At 53.4% G+C, this 18,667-nt stretch overlaps 1 protein-coding gene across 1 annotated transcript in view; it reads right to left on the bottom strand.

The window, feature by feature from the left end:
* Nucleotides 1–91: 91 nt before the first annotated feature.
* CRAMP1L (Crm, cramped-like (Drosophila)) overlaps nucleotides 92–18,667 on the bottom strand; it is a 62,366-nt gene continuing 43,790 nt past the window's right edge. Inside the window, exons 10-20 of the mRNA XM_011966940.1 lie at nucleotides 17,697–17,874; nucleotides 15,370–15,551; nucleotides 15,207–15,281; nucleotides 12,908–12,989; nucleotides 11,889–11,993; nucleotides 11,466–11,644; nucleotides 10,659–10,724; nucleotides 9,884–10,115; nucleotides 8,913–9,077; nucleotides 6,967–7,112; nucleotides 92–4,090 (exon numbers count right to left, since the gene is read on the bottom strand). Coding sequence (XP_011822330.1) covers nucleotides 3,926–4,090; nucleotides 6,967–7,112; nucleotides 8,913–9,077; nucleotides 9,884–10,115; nucleotides 10,659–10,724; nucleotides 11,466–11,644; nucleotides 11,889–11,993; nucleotides 12,908–12,989; nucleotides 15,207–15,281; nucleotides 15,370–15,551; nucleotides 17,697–17,874 — 1,575 coding nt within the window. The 3' untranslated portion in view covers nucleotides 92–3,925. The remainder of the gene's footprint in view (nucleotides 4,091–6,966; nucleotides 7,113–8,912; nucleotides 9,078–9,883; nucleotides 10,116–10,658; nucleotides 10,725–11,465; nucleotides 11,645–11,888; nucleotides 11,994–12,907; nucleotides 12,990–15,206; nucleotides 15,282–15,369; nucleotides 15,552–17,696; nucleotides 17,875–18,667) is intronic.

Here is an 18,667-nt window from a genome sequence, read left to right as displayed (position 1 = left end):
CGATCGCGGGGCCTCACCTGGGCCACACCTGCCCACCAGGGACGGCCCGCACAGGCACGTGGCCCTGAAGAACAGGCACAAACGACAGGCCTTAGATCAACATTAGTATGTATTTATGCACAATAAAAACATTTACAAGTTGAACTGGAAATTTAAACAGAAGTTTAACAGCTCTTATTATATTAAATAACCAAAACACCTTTTATTCCCAAAATTGGTAAAGAATAAATAATATAATTTACAATATGGTACAAAAAATAACCAGGAAAGGCAGGCATTCTGCTTTATACATACACTGTATATGCATATTTATAATCTATAAAACAAATTCACATCTGAAACGAGCGGAGGCCTCGCTATGGCTTAACCGAGAAGGGAGAGAAGCGGGGCGGGGCGCGGGAGGCAGGGCCAGGGGCTTGGCTCCCCACACCTCACCCACCCCAAGGACACGCAGCCACAGTGATGTCAGGAGAGCGCTGACACCCGCGAAGGGTGTGCTGTGGGTGTCTTTCCTTGGTTGTAAATCACTCTTTCCTTGCTTTCTTTTTTTTCCTTGAGACCGAGTTTCGCTCTTGTTGCCCAGGCTGGAGTGCAGTGGTGCGATCTCGACTCACCGCAACCTCCACCTCCGGGGTTCAAGCGATTCTCCTGCCTCAGCCTCCCTAAGTAGCTGGGATTACAGGCGTGCACCACCACGCCCAGCTAATTTTGTATTTTTAATAGAGACGGGGTTTCTCCATGTTGGTCAGGATGGTCTCATACTCCCGACCTCAGGTGATCCGCCCGCCTCGGCCTCCCAAAGTGCTGGGATTACAGGCCTGAGCCACTGTGTCAGGCCTCTTTCCTTGTTTTCTTAACACAAAGTGTCGAATTTCCTGACAAATGCATCGGCTAGAGCTCAAGGTTTAAAGAGAAAACAAAACTGTCTTCCTCCTCCCTCGTTCCTGGTGTCTTATGCCCCACAGCTTTCTTTGCAGAAGAAACGTTGAATTCAATGCTGTGATCTAATTAAAGATGCTATTAAACTAAAGAGGTTATCCACCAGAAACGAGGCCATGGCCTCTCACGCCCAGAACCTGGAGGTGCGGCAAAGCAAGGAGGCCAACCACAGAAACGCCGCCAAGACCCCCGACCGGAGCTGGCACCCTACAGCTACAAGATACAGAAGGACAGAACAGCCAGGAAGCCACGAACTAGGCATCCCGAGGCGCGCAGTGCCCGCTCACCATACACATCCACAACACCCTCAAGGCCAGAGGACTAACTGCCCTGGACCACAGATGCTCTGTCCCAATCTCCAGAAAAGGCGAATCAGCAAAGATCCCAGACAAGGAAAGAGGGATTCGGGAAAGCTTTTTCTAAGAAACTGATCTCATCTTAATTACAGCATGCTCAAATGCACAAAGGAAGCCACTGGCTCACACTGAGACGATCACCGCTTCTGTTGGAAAGGCAGAAGATGCAGGAAGTCTCTGTTTGGATCTTTTGAAAATTCTAGCCTTTAACAGTTGCCTATGTTTGTACATAAATATTCATTTAGGCCAGGAGAAAATGCATCCATTGTTTTCCTGCAACAAATGACACCATTTTCCCTTAATGTGGCAAGGAAATGCGTATCACCTGTCTAGTTAATAGAGAGGCAGAATCCTCTAGAACTGTCAGCTTTATTACAGGAGACGAGTCAGCCCGTCCTCCCCCTTAACCCATCTCCCCACTGGATGGTAACGGCTGCAGTCAGCTGCTCCCACGAGTCCATGCTGGAGCACCAAGTGGTAGGTGCTGTCTAAAGAGCCTACAAAAGCAGATCCTGACCTCCAAAACTTCACCCCACTTAGCTGTCAGGGGGTAAAAGGTGCCCTGACAAGCAGTTCACAAAACCCTCCTGTCACTGGCAAAAGCACACGGAGCTCAGTGCTGTTAGGACTTGGCATCCCTGGTCCAGCCTGTGGGAGTATGAGAAAGCTAGCAGTGGTCTGAACTCGGCCTGGTATCCTAACCCTCTAGAGACGCAGCAAAGCCAGATACACAGAGGAGATCTCCTTGTCTTCTCCGGCTCAATGAGATGCTAATTTCGGAAGCTGGTATATTTAGCACAAAACACAAGCGCTGTGGTTCAAACACTGCTGTCTCTCTCCCAATCAAGGGGCACCACGTTTCTTTTTTCACCCCCAAGAGGTTTGGGACTGTTTGCTTAAGATCTCATGCCAAGGTCTGAAGGAGGGAAGCCAGCTCAGGCAAGAGCTCTAAGAAAAACTCGTGAGACAAAAGAAGGAAGCTCTTGCCTGGAAGTCCACTGTCCTCTCGACGTCCTCCCATTGGTGCAGTGCAGGGCCTGCCTGTGGTCTACAGTGGCTGTGGGGGGCTGGTGAGACTGCAGGACAGAGGGCATCCACCTGCTTATCCACACTAAAGGCCTTTCCCTCCTCTTTTCACCTTCTCCACTGTGGATGAGGAGAGAAGCAGTGGAGGGGCTAGGGCTGGCCTTGAGGGCCGCTGCGTGCTACGTGTCGGGGAAGAGGAATGGTAGGGAGGAGGGAGAGTAGGTCCAAGTAGGTTAGGAAAGCACAATCAATCCTGGATGCCGCGGGGGATGAAATGAGGCAGGAGGGGAAAGATGGCGGCACAGGTATGGCCTGCCCAACACCTCTGTAGCAGCTCCAGGCCACACTGGATGTAGCTGGACGGTGACTCACGTGCTTGGAACTTCTGAGGCTGAGAAGGCAAAGGGGCCCTTGTTAGCTCTGTCCTGGGGAAAGACTGGATGTTGGGCCGTCTGCAGTAGGAATGCTGGCCACCCGAGAGGGCGCAAGGAGGGAGACCACCACTAAGGCATCCATTTGGAGAGGTCTGACCACATCCAGATGTCTGGGCCCTCGCCTGGGTGTCCCAAATGGGAAGGAGACACAGAAGTCTCAAGGCAAAGGGATGCAAGGGACGGAACACGTATGTCTGGCATGCCCACACCAATGCCCGTGAGAGACACTTTCCCTGCAAAGGCAGATTTGTCTCAAGTGCCAAACAGTCACACATCGAATTTAAGGACTTATTGAGAAACTCTTCGCTGTGATCATATTGGCGCTTAAGGGTCAACCCAGGAGGGAGAAATGACACCTTAGATCACCTGGGAGCTTGCAAAGGGACACAGGAAGGAAACCAACTACAGAGGGGACTTCGTTCTTCCTCTTCCATGTCTCCTAATCCTTAAAACACAAGAAAAACGTTTCCAACCAGCTTAGCAGGGTCCCATGTAAAGTCCACACAACCTGCATAGTACAGGACTCTTCCTGCCCCCACTCCCTGGTAAGAGTCCGAACAAAACCTCTAGGGAGGGGAGGCACCAGCCCACGTCCCCAGGACTCCGCAGCAGCCCTGCGATTGGCATCTGCGCGCTCGCTGCCTTGGGGTGTGACACCACCGGCACGAGCCCAGGCCACATCCAACTGTCCTGCCTGTTACAGTCCACAGAGGGCACAGCTGATGAATGGCACAGGTTTGGCAGAAAGCAAGCAGCAGGGGCTGGGGTCTCCCTGCAGAGAGGGAGATCACAGCTCCTAGTGCACAGCAACTACACCAAGGCACACATACTCCCTTGTCTCAGAAGGAAATGCCACCGGAATGTCCAACACAACAATTGAGGCAGAGCACGAGCTGAAATGGGATCACTATGCAGACCCTAACATGGGCGTGAAGAACGGCTCTAGCACCACAGTGATTTCTAACGCTGGCCCTTCCCAAGAATTCGTCCTAGTCTCCTTGGATGCCGCTGCCTGCTGCTTGTGGGGAAGCAGCTCTGTGGCCACGTTCCTGCCTGTTGCACAGTCTGGGCTACAGAGACGCCTCTGTTCAGACCATCTTCTGGGGCTGCTGGGCTTGATCTATTTTTCTCTAGCTCGAAGAGGGCTTTATCTGCCACTGGGACGTGTGGTCACTGGGACAGGTCACTGACAGCTGGGCCGCCTCCACCACCATCAAACAGAGCTTCTCGGCGGCCAGGCTCAGCGATGGACAACTCTTGGGCCAGGTCGTTGAACCGAGAAATGTAATCAATGCTGTTTTCGTTCATCATGCATACCAGCTGGGAATCCACAACCTGCAGGAAGAGGAGACAGGAAGAGCAAGTCACTGCGACTGGCTGGCCCTTCAGTGGAGGGCGGGTCCCCACAAAGGACGAGAAGCTCCTGTCAACTCCCGCCATAGGAACCCAGCCATGGATGGCAGCCCAGGGCTCTGTGCAGAATTTCAGAATCACCTGTCGCCTACCCGCACAATCTTTAGATAAGCGCTTGCAGAGAACCTGTGGTGTGCCTGGCACATCTGATGGCTGGGATGAGGGTGCTGGTCCCCCCGGCCCGCCGTGAGACCTAAGGGGAAAGACACCCAACAGGTAGACAGACAGTGCGCAGCAGACACAGGGACTGGGGGCGGCCTGCGGACACAGATGCAGAGTGAGGGCAGGGAGTGTGCCGGGGGAAGGGCGCCAGAAAGGGTGCTCCAGGGACTGGGACCTGAGCTGGAGGTGGGGTAAAACCCACAGAGACATGAAGACAGGTAGGGGGGCATGTTCCCGTCAGAGACCTGAGGACGGGTGGGGGCACGTTCCGTCAAGAGACATAAGAACAGGTGGGGGCATGTTCCCGTCAGAGACATGAGGACAGGTGGAGGGCACGATCCCATCCGAGTCCCAAGGACATGTGGTGAGGGCACGTTCCCATCACAGACATAAGGACAGGTGGGGGCACGATCCCGTCCGAGTCCCAAGCACATGGGGTAAGGACACGTTCCCATCGGTCCTGAGGACATGTGGGGAGTATGTTCCCGTCAGAGACATGAGGACACGTGGGGAGAACGTTCCTTTTTAAAGAAGCAACAGGCATGTTCCCTGAGACAGGAAAAGGCTTTGACTGAAAAGTACAACCAAGGTGGTGGCCATGACCCAGTGTGTGAGGCAGCATGGAGCTGAGGAGATGGACGGGAGGGCCTCGGCACCAGGATCTTGTCCCATGAGCAAATACGTGGAATGTGCCGTTTTCACTGCTTATTGTCTGCGTCCTGCTCTAGAGTAGAAGCCTCATGAGGACAGAGGCCATTGTTTGCACACAGTAGACCCTGCGAAAATATTCCTTAATGAACTGCATGACACTGTGAATGCAAGAAGTCTGGAAAATTCTGAGTAGAGCTATGGTGTTAATGAAATTTTATGCTTTCATTATGGGAAATGTCAGACAAATTAACATTTGTTTTCAAAAGCAGAGCAAAGAGTCATTCTCCTTCCCCTGTGTGTCCATCATCAGCTCCCACCCCTTTCATCCAGGGACACCCAGCTCTACCCCCACCCCTCCCCTTCACACTAGCCCTTTCATCCACAAATGCCTCAGACCATCCTTCCAGAGGACGACGATCTGCTGACACACACACTCCCGTTCGGAGTGGAGGGCTCTAGGGAAAATTCCATGCTAAACGCTGACTTGCTCTTTCTGCAGGTGAATACGTGTTTGCATTACTCGCAACGGGCAGCGTTTCACAAATACCAACTGCACCCTTTCTCTGCTACTCACTCCCATGTGCCATCTGTTGCCCAGGATTTCATTAAAGGTGCAAATTCTGACTGGGGTGAGGCTAACACTCTACATTTCTGACTCCAAGGGGCTCCTGTCACTGGGCTGTGGCCCGTCCTTTCACCAGCAAGGTCCTGGCAGGCTGCCTCAGGGCTCGTACACAAGGCCCATCTCCACAGAGCCCAGCACTTAGGAACATGCGCACAAACACAGGAAGAGACAGAGACCGGCTTCTCGGGAAACATCAGACTCCAAGGCGTGCTCTGAATCATGATTCTGGGGCCAAACAGGTTTGAGAAATGCCACACACTGTGAGATGGAGATCTACTCTATTAATTGTGTCTATGTGTATTATTTGGTTAAAATTTTCAGTCATATCGTATCACGGCTTGGCTTGGAATTCTCCAAAGCCTGCCCATGAGTTAATCATCTCAAGAGTCACGAATCTCATTTGGATACTGGGTAGCGGAGGTGTCCGTGAGAAACAGGTGTTTTGAGCTTTTTTGGATCCAGGGTTTCCCTCAAATATCTGCCTACAAAATCCTCAACATTGTGGGGACTACATTTAGGGAATGCTGCTCCAGGACTTTCACATGGGCTAAGCTCATGTAGGTGACCTCCTGGACCTGGAGTTCCCTCTCTGTCCATAGAGCCCTCACACAGTTGCTCACACACCTGCCACTCTGCACCTTACAACACAGTGAAACGGGCCTGTCTTCACCCTGCAAGCCTGACCTGCCCACGAATGCCACGCAAACCACGTGGTGGAGGTCTTGGGGGCTACAACCAGATGGCCTGGCCAACAGCAAGAGGGACGCTGCACCTGGCCAAAAGAGGAGAGTCACACACCACGTTTCGCCTTTGCATCAAGAACCTGCCCCAGTGACTCCTCCTATCACTACCCTGGGCGTGGGAGAAGCATGAGGACAGCAGAGCCCGTCTCAGCTCCCCTGCACCGCAGCTCAATGTGACAGGGAGACACTGCTCAAAGGTCCTGCTGTTAGGATGGGGGCACCGACAACACAACTGCTGCAACCACCCCTTACTCCTCCACAATGGTACCCGCACCTCAGCACCTCACAGCCGGTGAAGGACAGGTGACATCCCCACTTGGCTCTGGCTGCCTTCAGAGACCCTGCTCTACACGCCAGACCAGGGCTCCCAGTTCAGAGACCTGCAGAGCTCAGCTGTGACTAAGTCTGTCATTCTGCATGTGGGGACGAGAGCCAGCCTAGTATCCCCAGATCTCTCCATTCTCAGTAGTCAGGGACCCGAGTGTGTACGTGCTGTTTCCTGATCTTCCATTCTTGGCAAACAGCTCTTACTAACCCACAGGTGTGCAGGAAGAGTGCTGGCAACCCCTGGCACGAGGGGTGGTGGTCAGGTGCAGCTGTGAGGTCAATGCACTCACCTCTGCGACATCAGCCAGGGACCTGGACACAAATGAGTCCCGCGAGTTTCCGTCCAACAAGCTGGGGCCAAGCAAGGAGGTGCCACTGTTGGTCCCAATGGGAGTTGGCAACATCTTGCGGCTTTTCTCTGGGGAGATGAAGCTTGCTGCAGAGAAAAGGCCAGAGGAAAACACCCTCAACCCTGTTTGGTCTGGACCAGTCCAGCAGAAGGGTCCTGAGGCTGGGGGCAGCCAGGCCAAGCCCCGGCCCCAACCCCAGCCCCGGCCCTGGCCCCGGCCCTAATCCACAGACTTGTGCAAAGAGCTTCCGAGAGATTCAACACGCTGTGATGAGCTCTTCTCGTTTAATACGCCTTCATGCATACAGATGTACACCTTTTCCATGAGTCCCACGGTCTCCCATTCTCGCTGCCATCCCCACCCCCATCACGGTGTCCCACCCTCACTGCCACCCCCCAACCCCATCATGGTCTCCCACTCTCACTGCCATCCCCCACTCCCATACTTTCTTCTGTGTGACTAGTCTCATGCAGGTTGTTTCCAACTTTAATTTTTTTTTTTTGAGACGGAGTCTCGCTCAGTCACCCACGCTGGAGTGCAGTGGCACAACCTCGGCTCACTGCAAGCTCCGCTTCCTGGGTTCACGCCATTATCCCGCCTCAGCCTCCCGAGTAGCTGAGACTACAGGAGCCCGCCTCCACACCCAGCTAATTTTTTGTATTTTTAGTAAAGACGGGCTTTCACCATTCACAGGATGGTCTCGATCTCCTGACCTTGCGATCTGCCCGTTTCTGCCTCCCAAAGGGCTGGCATTACAGGCGTGAGCCACCATGCCCGGCCTTTTAATTTTTTTTTGAGGCAGGGTCTCGCTCTTGCCCAGGCTGCAGTGCAGTGGTGATCATGGCTCACCGCAGCCTCAAATTCAGAGGCTCAAGCAATCCTCCCACCTCAGCCTCCCAAGTTGCTGGGACTATAGGCATGCACCACCACACCTGGCTCATTTTAAAATTTTCTGTAGAGACAAGGTCTCTCTATGCTACCAAGGCTGGTCTCAAACTCCTGGCCTCAAGCAATCCTCCTACTTTGGCCTCCCGAAGTACTGGGATTACAGACATGAGCCACTATGCCTGGCCTGTTTCCAGTTTCTCATGATTCACATGTGACTGTCGAAACATCTGCACTGCTACATGCGACAAAAGGAAACGCTTGCAGGGTGCTGGGTCCCTCCCAGCACCTCCTAGACCCAAAGTGCCCAATGGTTCAGGGCTGTCAGGCATGGTGCCCATCATGCCGGATGTGCCCAGCCACAAGCCGTGGCCCCGTACAACTGTGGGCGCGAAGACCCCAGACATCTTAACCGGAGCTCTCTCTGGGCAGGCTACAGCAGCAGGTGTGTCTTTGCCTATGACACCCCCTTCCGGCCACATCTGCTACCCAGTGGGCAGACGGACGGGGGGGTAGGACGACGAACACGTCCTCTGAACTCTCCAATCTGTATTCAAGAATGCGCCAGGTGGCAGCTGGACCATCCACTTCTGAATACCTTACTGACCACAGAAAGAAAAGAGCCAAGAGAGTGCCAAGATACCATTTCCTTTTCTGCCCTCGAGAGAACCCTAGTGGGGAGCGGCCAGGCTACCTGAACAGACTGGGAAGGCACACAGAACGCAGCATCTGGGCTCACGAGAACGCTCTAGGTCTCCATTGGGTTGTGGGTTACCAGGCTGTACACGCTTGACACAGCTTGGTGAACTGTACACTAAAAATGTGTACACCCACATGTAAATTACACCCAAAAATATTAACTCAGAAAAACACAAACACCTGAGAAGTGAACAAGCCAACAGTCCTCGTGGGAGTTTGAGTAGAATGAGAATCCAGCGTCCCGCCGACCCCAGCCCCTGCTGCTCTGGGAAAGGAGACAGGAGTCCTGCCCATACACTCACCAAACAGGCTGCTGAGCGAGGAGTCGGTGGAATCACTGGGGTACCACTGGGGGTCGTGGGTGGGAGAGGCAATCCAGTGTGGTTGGGGGCTGCTGGACGGGGAGGGAAGGCTCTTGGAACTGTCACTGCCGTTCAGTTTCGCTGGAGAAAGGGGGACCCCTTCACCTGCCAACCAAGACCCCAGATCAGAAACGCCTTGCTGTGGGCGGTGAACGGCACCTCGCTCCTCCAGCCCACCACGGAGAAGGCAGCAGGGCCACAGGGCTCTGCCCTGCTGAACCAGATAGATGGCATGGCTCTGCAGGTAAGGAGCACAGCACCTGCAGAACAGTTCTGCAGGGCGGAAGGGCGCAGCACAGAGTGAGGGCGATAGCAGTGGCCACCACGGATTCCACGTGAGTCACCTCATGGCACCCATAGCAGCCCTGGGAGCTGTACCTTATTCTCAACTTACTGCTTAGGAAAGGGAGGTTCAACAAGTTGGGGATCTGCCCAAGGCTACATGCTAACACACTGTGAACTCACAACTCTCTGAACCCACAGCCTGCGTCACACCAGTGAGCAACAAACCACTGCTCCCAGCAGCTTTGTCCCAGACAGCAGGTTGAGACCACAGCCTACAGGTCAGTCCAACTGCTTCATAAGCTGTGCAAGACCAGCAGGCTGCCTGCTCAGGTTCAAGATCAACTAGGAAAATACTGTGTGATCCCCAGGCTGAAGAGTGCCCGGGGGCCATCCCACTGTCTCGCCTGAAGGTCAGGAGCAAGCCTACCAGGCCATCAGCTGCCTCAGGTCCCACAGCTACCTTATCCACCTGCAACGTCCCTGCCGGAGCCAGACAGCACCTTGTAGGTGGCAGGTTTTCAATTCGTAAAAATCACAAACTGGAATATCCCAGGAAGTGTGGCAGACACGGGGCAGGAGATCAACACCGGATGACAGGAAGGGCTGGGAGGCCGCCCTGCCCTTACCGTACTGACCGGAGCTGATGGCGATCTCAATGATGGAGTCGCTAATGTGTGTGGCAGGCTCGCCCTGTGACAGCGCATCCTCAGGCGGGCCGGGCAGGGAGATGTCGAGCAGAGCAGAGACATCTGGTGGAGACAGCCGGGTGCTGGAGCTCTCTGACGAGGACAGCGGCGTGGAGAGGCCATTCTGGAGAGGGGCCTTAGGCAGCTCAGATAAGGACAGAACAGGCGAGCCCTGCTGGGAGACAGGTATTTTTCAGACACAACCAGGTCTACCAGAACCCATGACAAAGGAGGAAACACCAGCTTAGTCTCCTAGCTTGTGGGCAAATCAATAGGGTGATGAGCGCTGCAGTCACCTCATCCCTCCAACTCAGGAACACACTCGGGGAATGTATTTCTCCCAAAAACACTCAGTATGGCAGAGTCAGAAGGTCAGGTTGCAGTGACCTGGACCTGCTTTGACTGCTGCCAGAAAGAGAGTGGGGGCTGGGGGAGTTACTAGCTGACGGCCTCCTCCTCCCAGAAAGCTGAGTTCTTCCAGAGCTGGGTCTGAAACAGCCTGCCTCGGAGAGGGGAGCAGGGAAGTCTGAGGTGGCGGACAGTCGTATTCATTTATCCACCCTGGGCAGTTGGCCCGGCAGGCAGAAGAACAGCAAAGCCACCGCACAATCTAGCAGAGAAGCCAGGCCACTGCAAGACTGCAGGTGGCAGCTCACGGCACTGCAGGGAGTCCTGGGGCGGCTGCTTTGCCCAGCAGCCCAAGAGCACACTCTACCTGGAAACCGTCTGCCACTGGTTCCTGCTCAGGCCTCGAAGGGATGCTGACGAATGGGTCGGAGCCCTGCAGGAACAGCACGCCCATGAGCAGCTGCAGGGTGCACCAGATGCCACCCACGCCCTCGCCCGCGACCGGGTTCCAGAAAAAGAGGTGTTCCATCCCCCTGGCCTCCTAACGGCAGAGGGACAGTAAACGGACAGGAGTCTGAGATCGAAAACACTGAAAGGTGACTTTCAGGTGTGGGTCCTGTACTTGCAATTTTTTGTTGCTTCCAAGAGTCAAGTAAAGTCCTATGAGGAAGTCAACTTTGTAGCAGGCAGGGCTGGGCTCCCTGGAGTCTTAACAGCATCAGCCCACCTCACCCTCCTTGGGGCCGCTCTGAAGTGGCCATGGGAGGCCAGAGAAACCAGGTGCTTAGAGCCTCATAAAGGAGCAATGGCCAAGGCCATGCAGGCTGCTGTCTTCCCAGATGAAAGAGATGCTCAGTGGGTCCGAGCACAGTGTTGTGGGCTCGCTGCTGCCAGCTTGGTTACAGTCACTCTCAGATAGAGCTGCGTTTCCACACCGTCTCAGCTCTGGGTTCTCCAGTGCCACATGGCAAGCCTGTCCCCAACTTTCCTTCAGTGGCTCTCGACGCCCCTCCTGCTTTGTACTACACAGAGCTTGCTCACGCCATGGCACCCCTGGTCCGGAGACTCTCCTCCAAAGGCAGAGCTGGAGTCCAGGCTGATCTCAGCCCCATGGCTTTGATGTCCACACCAGAAGTTGGTGGTAATGCTGAGAAGCCCTTCTAAACATACTCACCCCCACAGCAGGGAGGGCGTCTCCATCCTGGTGAGTTCCAGTGGAGTCCTGCCCCGAGATGGCGCCCGTCACCTCGTCTGAAGACAGTGGAGAGATGCCAGACAAGCCCTCGGTGTCCAAGGCAGGGAGGGGGTTCCCAGAGAGGATGCCGGCACTCGTAGCTGCTAAGTCGATAGCACCTGGCAACAAAAAGGACGCTGCACTTCTCTGCTCTACTGACAACCCACGAGATGTCCCAAGAGGGCTCAGGGAACAGCTTCTCCCTCACACCTCATGTCAATGCAAGAGTCAAGGGCTTAGATGTTCTCGGTGAAGGGTAATGAGACATTATGATTTGGAGAAGAAGACATTCAAAAAACCTGGTCACAAAAACATCCCTCAGAGGCTCACTCAGTGGCTGTGGCCATGCAGGTACAGACTTACTGGCCAGGTGACTCGTGGCCTGGGGTGGAAGGACCTTGGGCACGATCGGCCGAGACAGAGCTGCTTTGGTCAGAGAAGACTGGATGGGCCGGAACGAACCTCTCCCTGCGAGGGCGAGGGCAAAAGCAGACATGTCGAGCCCGCCCACCGTGCCCTCACAGCAGGATGGGGCCGCAGGGGGCTTCCTTTACCGCCACTGTTGGGGGTGTGGGAGCCGAGCCAAGCTGGAAGCCACTGAACACTCCAAATGTTAATGTGAGGAGTCAGAGGTCACACAGGCCCCCAGCATGACACAAGCTCTGGCACCCACCACTGTGCCTCCCAGGAGCGACTGGAAGGCTGCGGTCACCACTGTCATCCTGTGGAAATGGTTCTTTAAGGGTGACAAGCCCCTGAGCTGAAGTACAGGCCCCGGGGCAGTCAGAGCATCAGATTCTGGACTAAGATGCTGCCACTGCAATTTGGTTTTATCTTGCCAGGCTTTCCACAGTTGAAAACCGACAAGTAGGCAGGAGAAAAAGCAATCGACAGCTGTAAGTATCTTGCGATAAGTCAGTGAGAGATGTGGAAGTCAACACTGGTAGAAAAGGGAAGTCACAGTATGTGCTTCACTAGAGGTTTCTCCCTGTGTAAGATCTACTGCAAGGAACCAAGGCCCCCACTAAATGTACAGACTGGTGGAAGCATAATCCATATACCCCAAGAACACATCCACTACATAAAATGGCTGACAAGACGTTACGTATACATAGCAGACAAGAGACGCAACTCGAACCAAGCCAAGCACCTCACACAAGGCCATCTGAGGCCACAGACGAAGGGCACCCTTTGGACTAGCCGCCTCGCCCGCCACCGCAGCCTGCGGCCCAGCACATAGGGCACACTAGGTATTTGTCGGTAGAATGAACAAAGGAATGCCTGAAAATAAGCCATGGAAATAAGCACCCATTGTTTCCAAAGCCAGGGCCCTCATGTGAGGAGGAGGGACAAGCTACCGCAGAAAAGCTCAGGGTCCTTACCAGTTACGGAAGAGTTAGACAGGATGGAGAAGGAACAAACGTTGTGGGACTGGTTTTCCGATGGTCTAGGGAGCAGTGTTCTCTGTGGGAAAATGGTAAACAATCAAGGTGATCAAACTCCCATGCCAAAAAATCACTCCCAGTTACAAAGGAATGTCCCAAATAAGAAGGTGCCCAGCATAGCCAGGTGGGGCTCTTCTTCCAGAGCCGATGACACAGGGACCGTCCTGTGTCACCGTCCCAGACAGTTAGGACCTGCGCACCCCAAGCCTCAGTTAGGTTCTCTCTGAAACAAACCCAGGTAATCAAACCTTTCCCAGGGAAAACTGGAGGAATGTCACAGTGATCACTTTTTTTTTTTGAGATGGAGTCTTGCTCTGTCACCCAGGCTAGAGTGCAGTGGTGCAATCTTGGCTCACTGAAATCTCTGCCTCCCAGGTTCAAGCAATTCTCCTGCCTCAGCCTCCCAAGTAGCTGGGATTACAGGCACTCACCACCACGCCCAGCTAATTTGTGTATTTGTAGTAGAGACGGGGTTTCACCATGTTGGCCAGGCTGGTCCTGAACTCCTGACCTCAGGTGGTCCACCCGCCTCAGCCTCCCAAAGTGCTGGGATTACAGGTGTGAGCCACCGCACCCGGCCTGATCCACTTTTAATCCAGAACTTTCTTCTGGATTTGGCTGGAATGCAACTAGTCATATAAACCTGTTTATAACCACTGGACATGGACTTTTATGAGTGACACCCCCAATTCTGGGCTTCCTCACACATGGGGTAAGGAAAATAAAGTCACTGCTCGTAACACACAGGCACCAAAGGGCATGAAGTGCTCCTTCACAGGGCTTTTGTGTGTGAATAATTAGGCCGAATGTGCTACAGCAGGTTTAAGTGACAAGGACAACATCTGAGAAACCGTGTTCATCACTGAAACTGCTAGTGATCAAGATAAAACACGAACAGAAAAGTGTCTCTCGACCTACAAGTGTCTGAGGCGCTTCGGCCTCTGGGGGTGCCGCTGCAGTTCCCTGACCCTCGGAAATGCCCCAGGACACTGGCATCGGAGACTAGAGAGGAGGTGCTACTAGAGACAGCGGTACGCCGCAGCCTAGTAGCATGAACTTTCGTTCCAAAGGCTACACTTTCCATAGCAGAGATTGATACACTTTTTCCGTAAAGGGCCAGGTAGGAAATATTTTAGGTTTTGGGGCCATACTTAACCGTATCCGTGTGGAAAACAGTAGATAGTACAGAAATGACTAATCATGGCTGTGTGCCAGTAAAACTTTATTTACAAAAATACGATGTGGAAAAGAACACATATTGCATGATCCCATTTATAGGAAATGCCCAGAACAGACAAATCCATAGAAACAGAAAGTGGATCTGTGGTTGCCAAGGGCTGGCGGGAGAAGCAACGTGAGTTCACAGGTGCCGGGCTTCCGTTCTGGGTGGTGATGTTCTGGGATTAGACCATGGTGATGGTCGTACACCTTGTGACCACTGAGTCACAAGGTTTAAATGGGCAAACATTACAATATGTGAATTCTCCATCTATAAAGCTGCTTTAAACTAAACAAAACAACAGTCAGGCTGGAAGTAGCCCCTGGGCCACAGTTTCCAGCCCTGGTCTTAGTCTGAACAAAGAACACCCAAGATTTAGCAGGCATCTTTCTTCCCAAGACCGTCCATGCAATCTCTCATTTGTAAATACACTAATCTCAAGGGAGAAAGAGATTTCTAAGAGTCTAACGAAAGGAAACCTGTGGATTAATCCAAAACACCACACATCCATAAATTTCTAAGGCCATCATTATCTCGGACTTCCCACCTCACTTTCTGTATTTTCATGCTTCAGAATGCCAAGCTCTTCTTCTGAGGTGTCTGAGTCCCTGGCTGTCCCCCAAACTTGCATACGGCATCCTCAGGGACCCCGGGGAGCTCATGAGAGGCCTGGGCTCCAGCGGACCCACATGCCCTGGCAACTGCTCCACCGACTAAATGTTTATAAACAGGTGCTGAGAGTCCATGAATACATCCCAATCTGCACATTCTTTGGACTTGAATCCCTATAACTGTCTTTTTTGCAAGTGGATTTCCCTGTTGTTGAAAGATTACCTTTACTTCTGGGTACCATTAAGTTCACTGTTATTACTTGCATTTTTACTCTACTCACAAGAGGGAAGGAAGGGGCAGGGATTTCCCCATTTTACACCATGAAAACGCGAGAAAAGGAAGAAGCCCTGTGTCCCGGTTGGCCCAGCCACGAGGCCACATGTTCAGACTTGACAAGACCCTGACCTGGACCACCAGTGGCTTCCGCAGGTGCCGGTTCCGCAGCTTCCGGGGCTTTGGCAGGAAGAAATCCGACTGCATCTGTAAGGGAGCAGCGTCCGGCACCTGAAGGTGGGCTCTCCACACCATGGGGACGCTCGCACATGGGCGGCCCGCCCCACACACTCACGCTGATGGAGCTCAGATGCTGGCGGAAAGTCAGTTCTGCTTCTTTACTGGGAGAGAAGAGCTTCCCATGTCGGCTGTTGGGTGGCAAGGTTGTCGGGACAGCAAAAAGGCCGCCATCTGAGTCATTGCTTCCTGTGCCGGAGGGACCAGGCACCAAGAGGGGTCTTGGAGGGTTTCTCAAACCTGGCAGAGGAGAGGAGAGAATCAATGTGACAGCATTCACCTAGCAACAGGTCCAGGGTCGCAGAATTCTGTTGGTAAGAAAGTCAGAAAGGCATTCTCTCGGCAACCCGTTCGGTTGTCTTGAAAGGAGAGACCTCTATCTCAGTCCCATATAAAGACTGATTTTCTATCCTTCTCACTGAAATTCTTGTTCCCATTTTGAGCAGACCACTGGTCTCCTGGATAGGACAAAAGCACTTCACCATTTCGCTCAGTGCTCAGGAGTAAAGGCAGATAAGACACCAAAGATGTTCGAGGGCTAGAAGAGCCTTCAGGGTCTCTAGTCAGTCAACTTGCTTGGTGAAGGGCCGGATAACCAATGTGCACTCTGTAGATCATACTGTCTCTGGGGCAACTCAGCCGTGCACTGTAGCACAATAGCAACTACAGACAACATGTGAACAAATGAGTGTGGCTGTGTGCCAATACAACTTTATTTATAAACAGCAAGCAGCGGGCTGGATCTGGGCTGCAGGCCTATAGCTGGCTGCCCCCTGGTCTAAATCTCGAGTGTTTACAAAACAGACCCAGAGGTAAAAGAACAGGAAATATGAGCAAGTTAGTCTTGTGGAACCCTGCTACATGTCTTCATCATTGTCAGGGCTGCTGTAAACCACCCTGAGAATTCACGGTAGGCCAGCCTGGCCAACATAGCAAAACCCTGTCTCTCCTAAAAACAGAAATTAGCCAAGCATGGTGGCACATGCCTGTAATCCCAACTACTCTGGTGGCTGAGGCAGGAGCATCACATGAACCCAGAACATGGAGCCTGCAGTGAGCTGAGATCATACCACTGCACTCCAGTCTGGGCGATGGAGCGAGACTCCATCTCAAAAAAAATAAAATTCATTCATAGTAGGGACTGGCCCCCTCTCACAGGACCCCTCACCTGGCCCCCTCTGTCACCCAGGCTGGAGTACAGTGGCACAATCACGGCTCAGTGCGGCCTTGAACTCCTGGGTTCAAGTGATCCTCCCACCTCAGCCTCCCAAATAGCTGGGACCACAGGTATGAGCCACAACGTTCAACTACTTTTTTTATTTTCATATTTTGTAGAGATGAGGTCTTGCTATGTTGCCCAGCCTAGCTTCAAGTGATCCTCTTGCCTTGGTCTCCCAAGGTGCTGGGATTATAGGCATGAGTCACTGTTCTGGGCCTTATTTTACCCTTAAAACTCACCTTTTTTTTTTGAGACGGAGTCTCGCTCTGTAGCCTGAGCTGGAGTGCAATGGCTCTATTTTGGTTTATTGCAACTCCCGCCTTCCGGGTTCAAGTGATTCTCCTGCCTCAGCCTCCTGAGTAGCTAATTTTTTGTATTTTCACTAGAGACGGGGTTTCACCATGTTGGCCAGGCTGGTCTGGAACTCCTGACTTCAGGTGATCTACCTGCCTCGGCCTCCCAAAGTGCTGGGATTACAGGTGTGAGCCACTATGCCCAGTCTAAAACTCACCATTTTCAAACTTAAAAATTTACCACCCTAACCATGATAATCTGCTTTATTATAAAAATACTATGGGTTGAAAGCGAGTGAAACTGATGCCGCAGGAAACTGGTCGTGCTTGTCTTGGAGTTTTATGTACCAGGAACACAATTTATGATCCCTGAATTTAAATTATTTCCTATATGCAGCTGGCAGAGGGGCACACTGGGGACTGGCAGACTGTTCCATCGTTCTTTCCGGGACTTGTGTTCACCTGTTGGCACCTCCCCTAACTGAAGGATTCTCTATTCTGAGGTTTTACATGTAAAGAAAAACAGAAAAATAACAACCTTCTCAGGGACTTTGAACCAACTCAGCACATTAGTGAGGCTTTTGCTGGCACCATAAAGCAGGCATCAAAGTGACCAGCCTGGCAAAGGCCGGCTTCTTGCCAGCTTCTACACCCCGGGACCCCACAAGTCCTTCTTGACAAGCCCTGGCGTCGCCCTCCCCATGAGGAGGCAGTGATTCTGTATCTTCACCGTGTCAGCTGGACTGTGGCAAGCTGGACAGTGGGGTCAGGCCTAGACACACCTGTGCCCTCAGCTTCGGCACGGCCCCTGAAGCCTGAGAGGATGCCATCAGGGCAGCCCAGGCACAGGGAATGTGGCTGCCACAGCCTCACCTGAGGAGCAGGGTGCCGAGCTGGGCGGGAAGGTCTTGCTGCTGCGGAGGGAAGCCTGGTTCCGAGGGCAGCGGGGGCTGCGAGAGCTGACGGTCACCACCTTCCCCGGGGGCGTCACTGACTGCTCCTCCTGGATGGGCCTCACCGAGGCTGTGGAGACGGCGTTTGCTTCCAGAGCCTGGGGCGGAAATGGGCCAAACAACACCCAAACTCAGCACACGAGAAGTGGCTGCTGCGTGCCCTGGAGTAGGAGGCGAGATCGCCATGAAGCTCAGAGAGCACAGTGTCATGGCGGCAAAGGCCAGGGCCAGAGACGCCCAGCCTCGGTGTCCCCAGGGTCGCTCGACAGCTTGCCAGTTTTAAAAGTCACTGGTCAGGTAAGTAATGAAAACCACTGCCTTCCTCACAAGTACCTTTCCCCGTGCTACGGTGGAGGTGGGAGGGAGGGGACCAGCCCGAAGTGCCAGCATCGGCTGCAGGAAGAGGTGCCGGATGGCAAGTGTTAAGTGTCAAGAACTCAAAGCTATATTAAAAAGTCAGCACGAGACTGCAGCAGCCTCTCTGCTTGTGAGTCAGAGGAAGGAAATACAGGTCAACTTTCTAGAATCAGATACAAGCACAGCTAAAGAGCAGTCTGCAGGGATGAAGCCCAACTTTGGGGGGTGTGCAGGCCCACGAAGCCCAACCCCAGGGGATCTGCAGGCCCGTGCCACAGCCCGCAGAGCCTGCTGCCAAGTCCTGGGGTCCCCGCCTGGCTCACCACAGAAATGCCACCACCGCTGAGAAGACTCGGCCAGTACCCCAGCCTCTCGGCTCTCCTCCTCCTCCTCACTCTCCTGAACACCCCACACATTCCACCTGGGGCAACCTCCCTGTGGACTAAGAAGCCCTCCACCCCGTGCTCTCAGCACAGCCCTGCCCGTCTGCTCACCCAGAGCCTTCAGCCCCTAGTCCCCATACCCCGGCCTTTC

Source organism: Mandrillus leucophaeus, unplaced genomic scaffold (assembly GCF_000951045.1).
Source record: "Mandrillus leucophaeus isolate KB7577 unplaced genomic scaffold, Mleu.le_1.0 Scaffold78, whole genome shotgun sequence".
Taxonomy (NCBI): Eukaryota; Metazoa; Chordata; class Mammalia; order Primates; family Cercopithecidae; genus Mandrillus; species Mandrillus leucophaeus.
The sequence above is the reverse complement of the archived record's forward strand: the minus strand, read 5'-3'. Positions and strand labels throughout refer to the sequence as shown.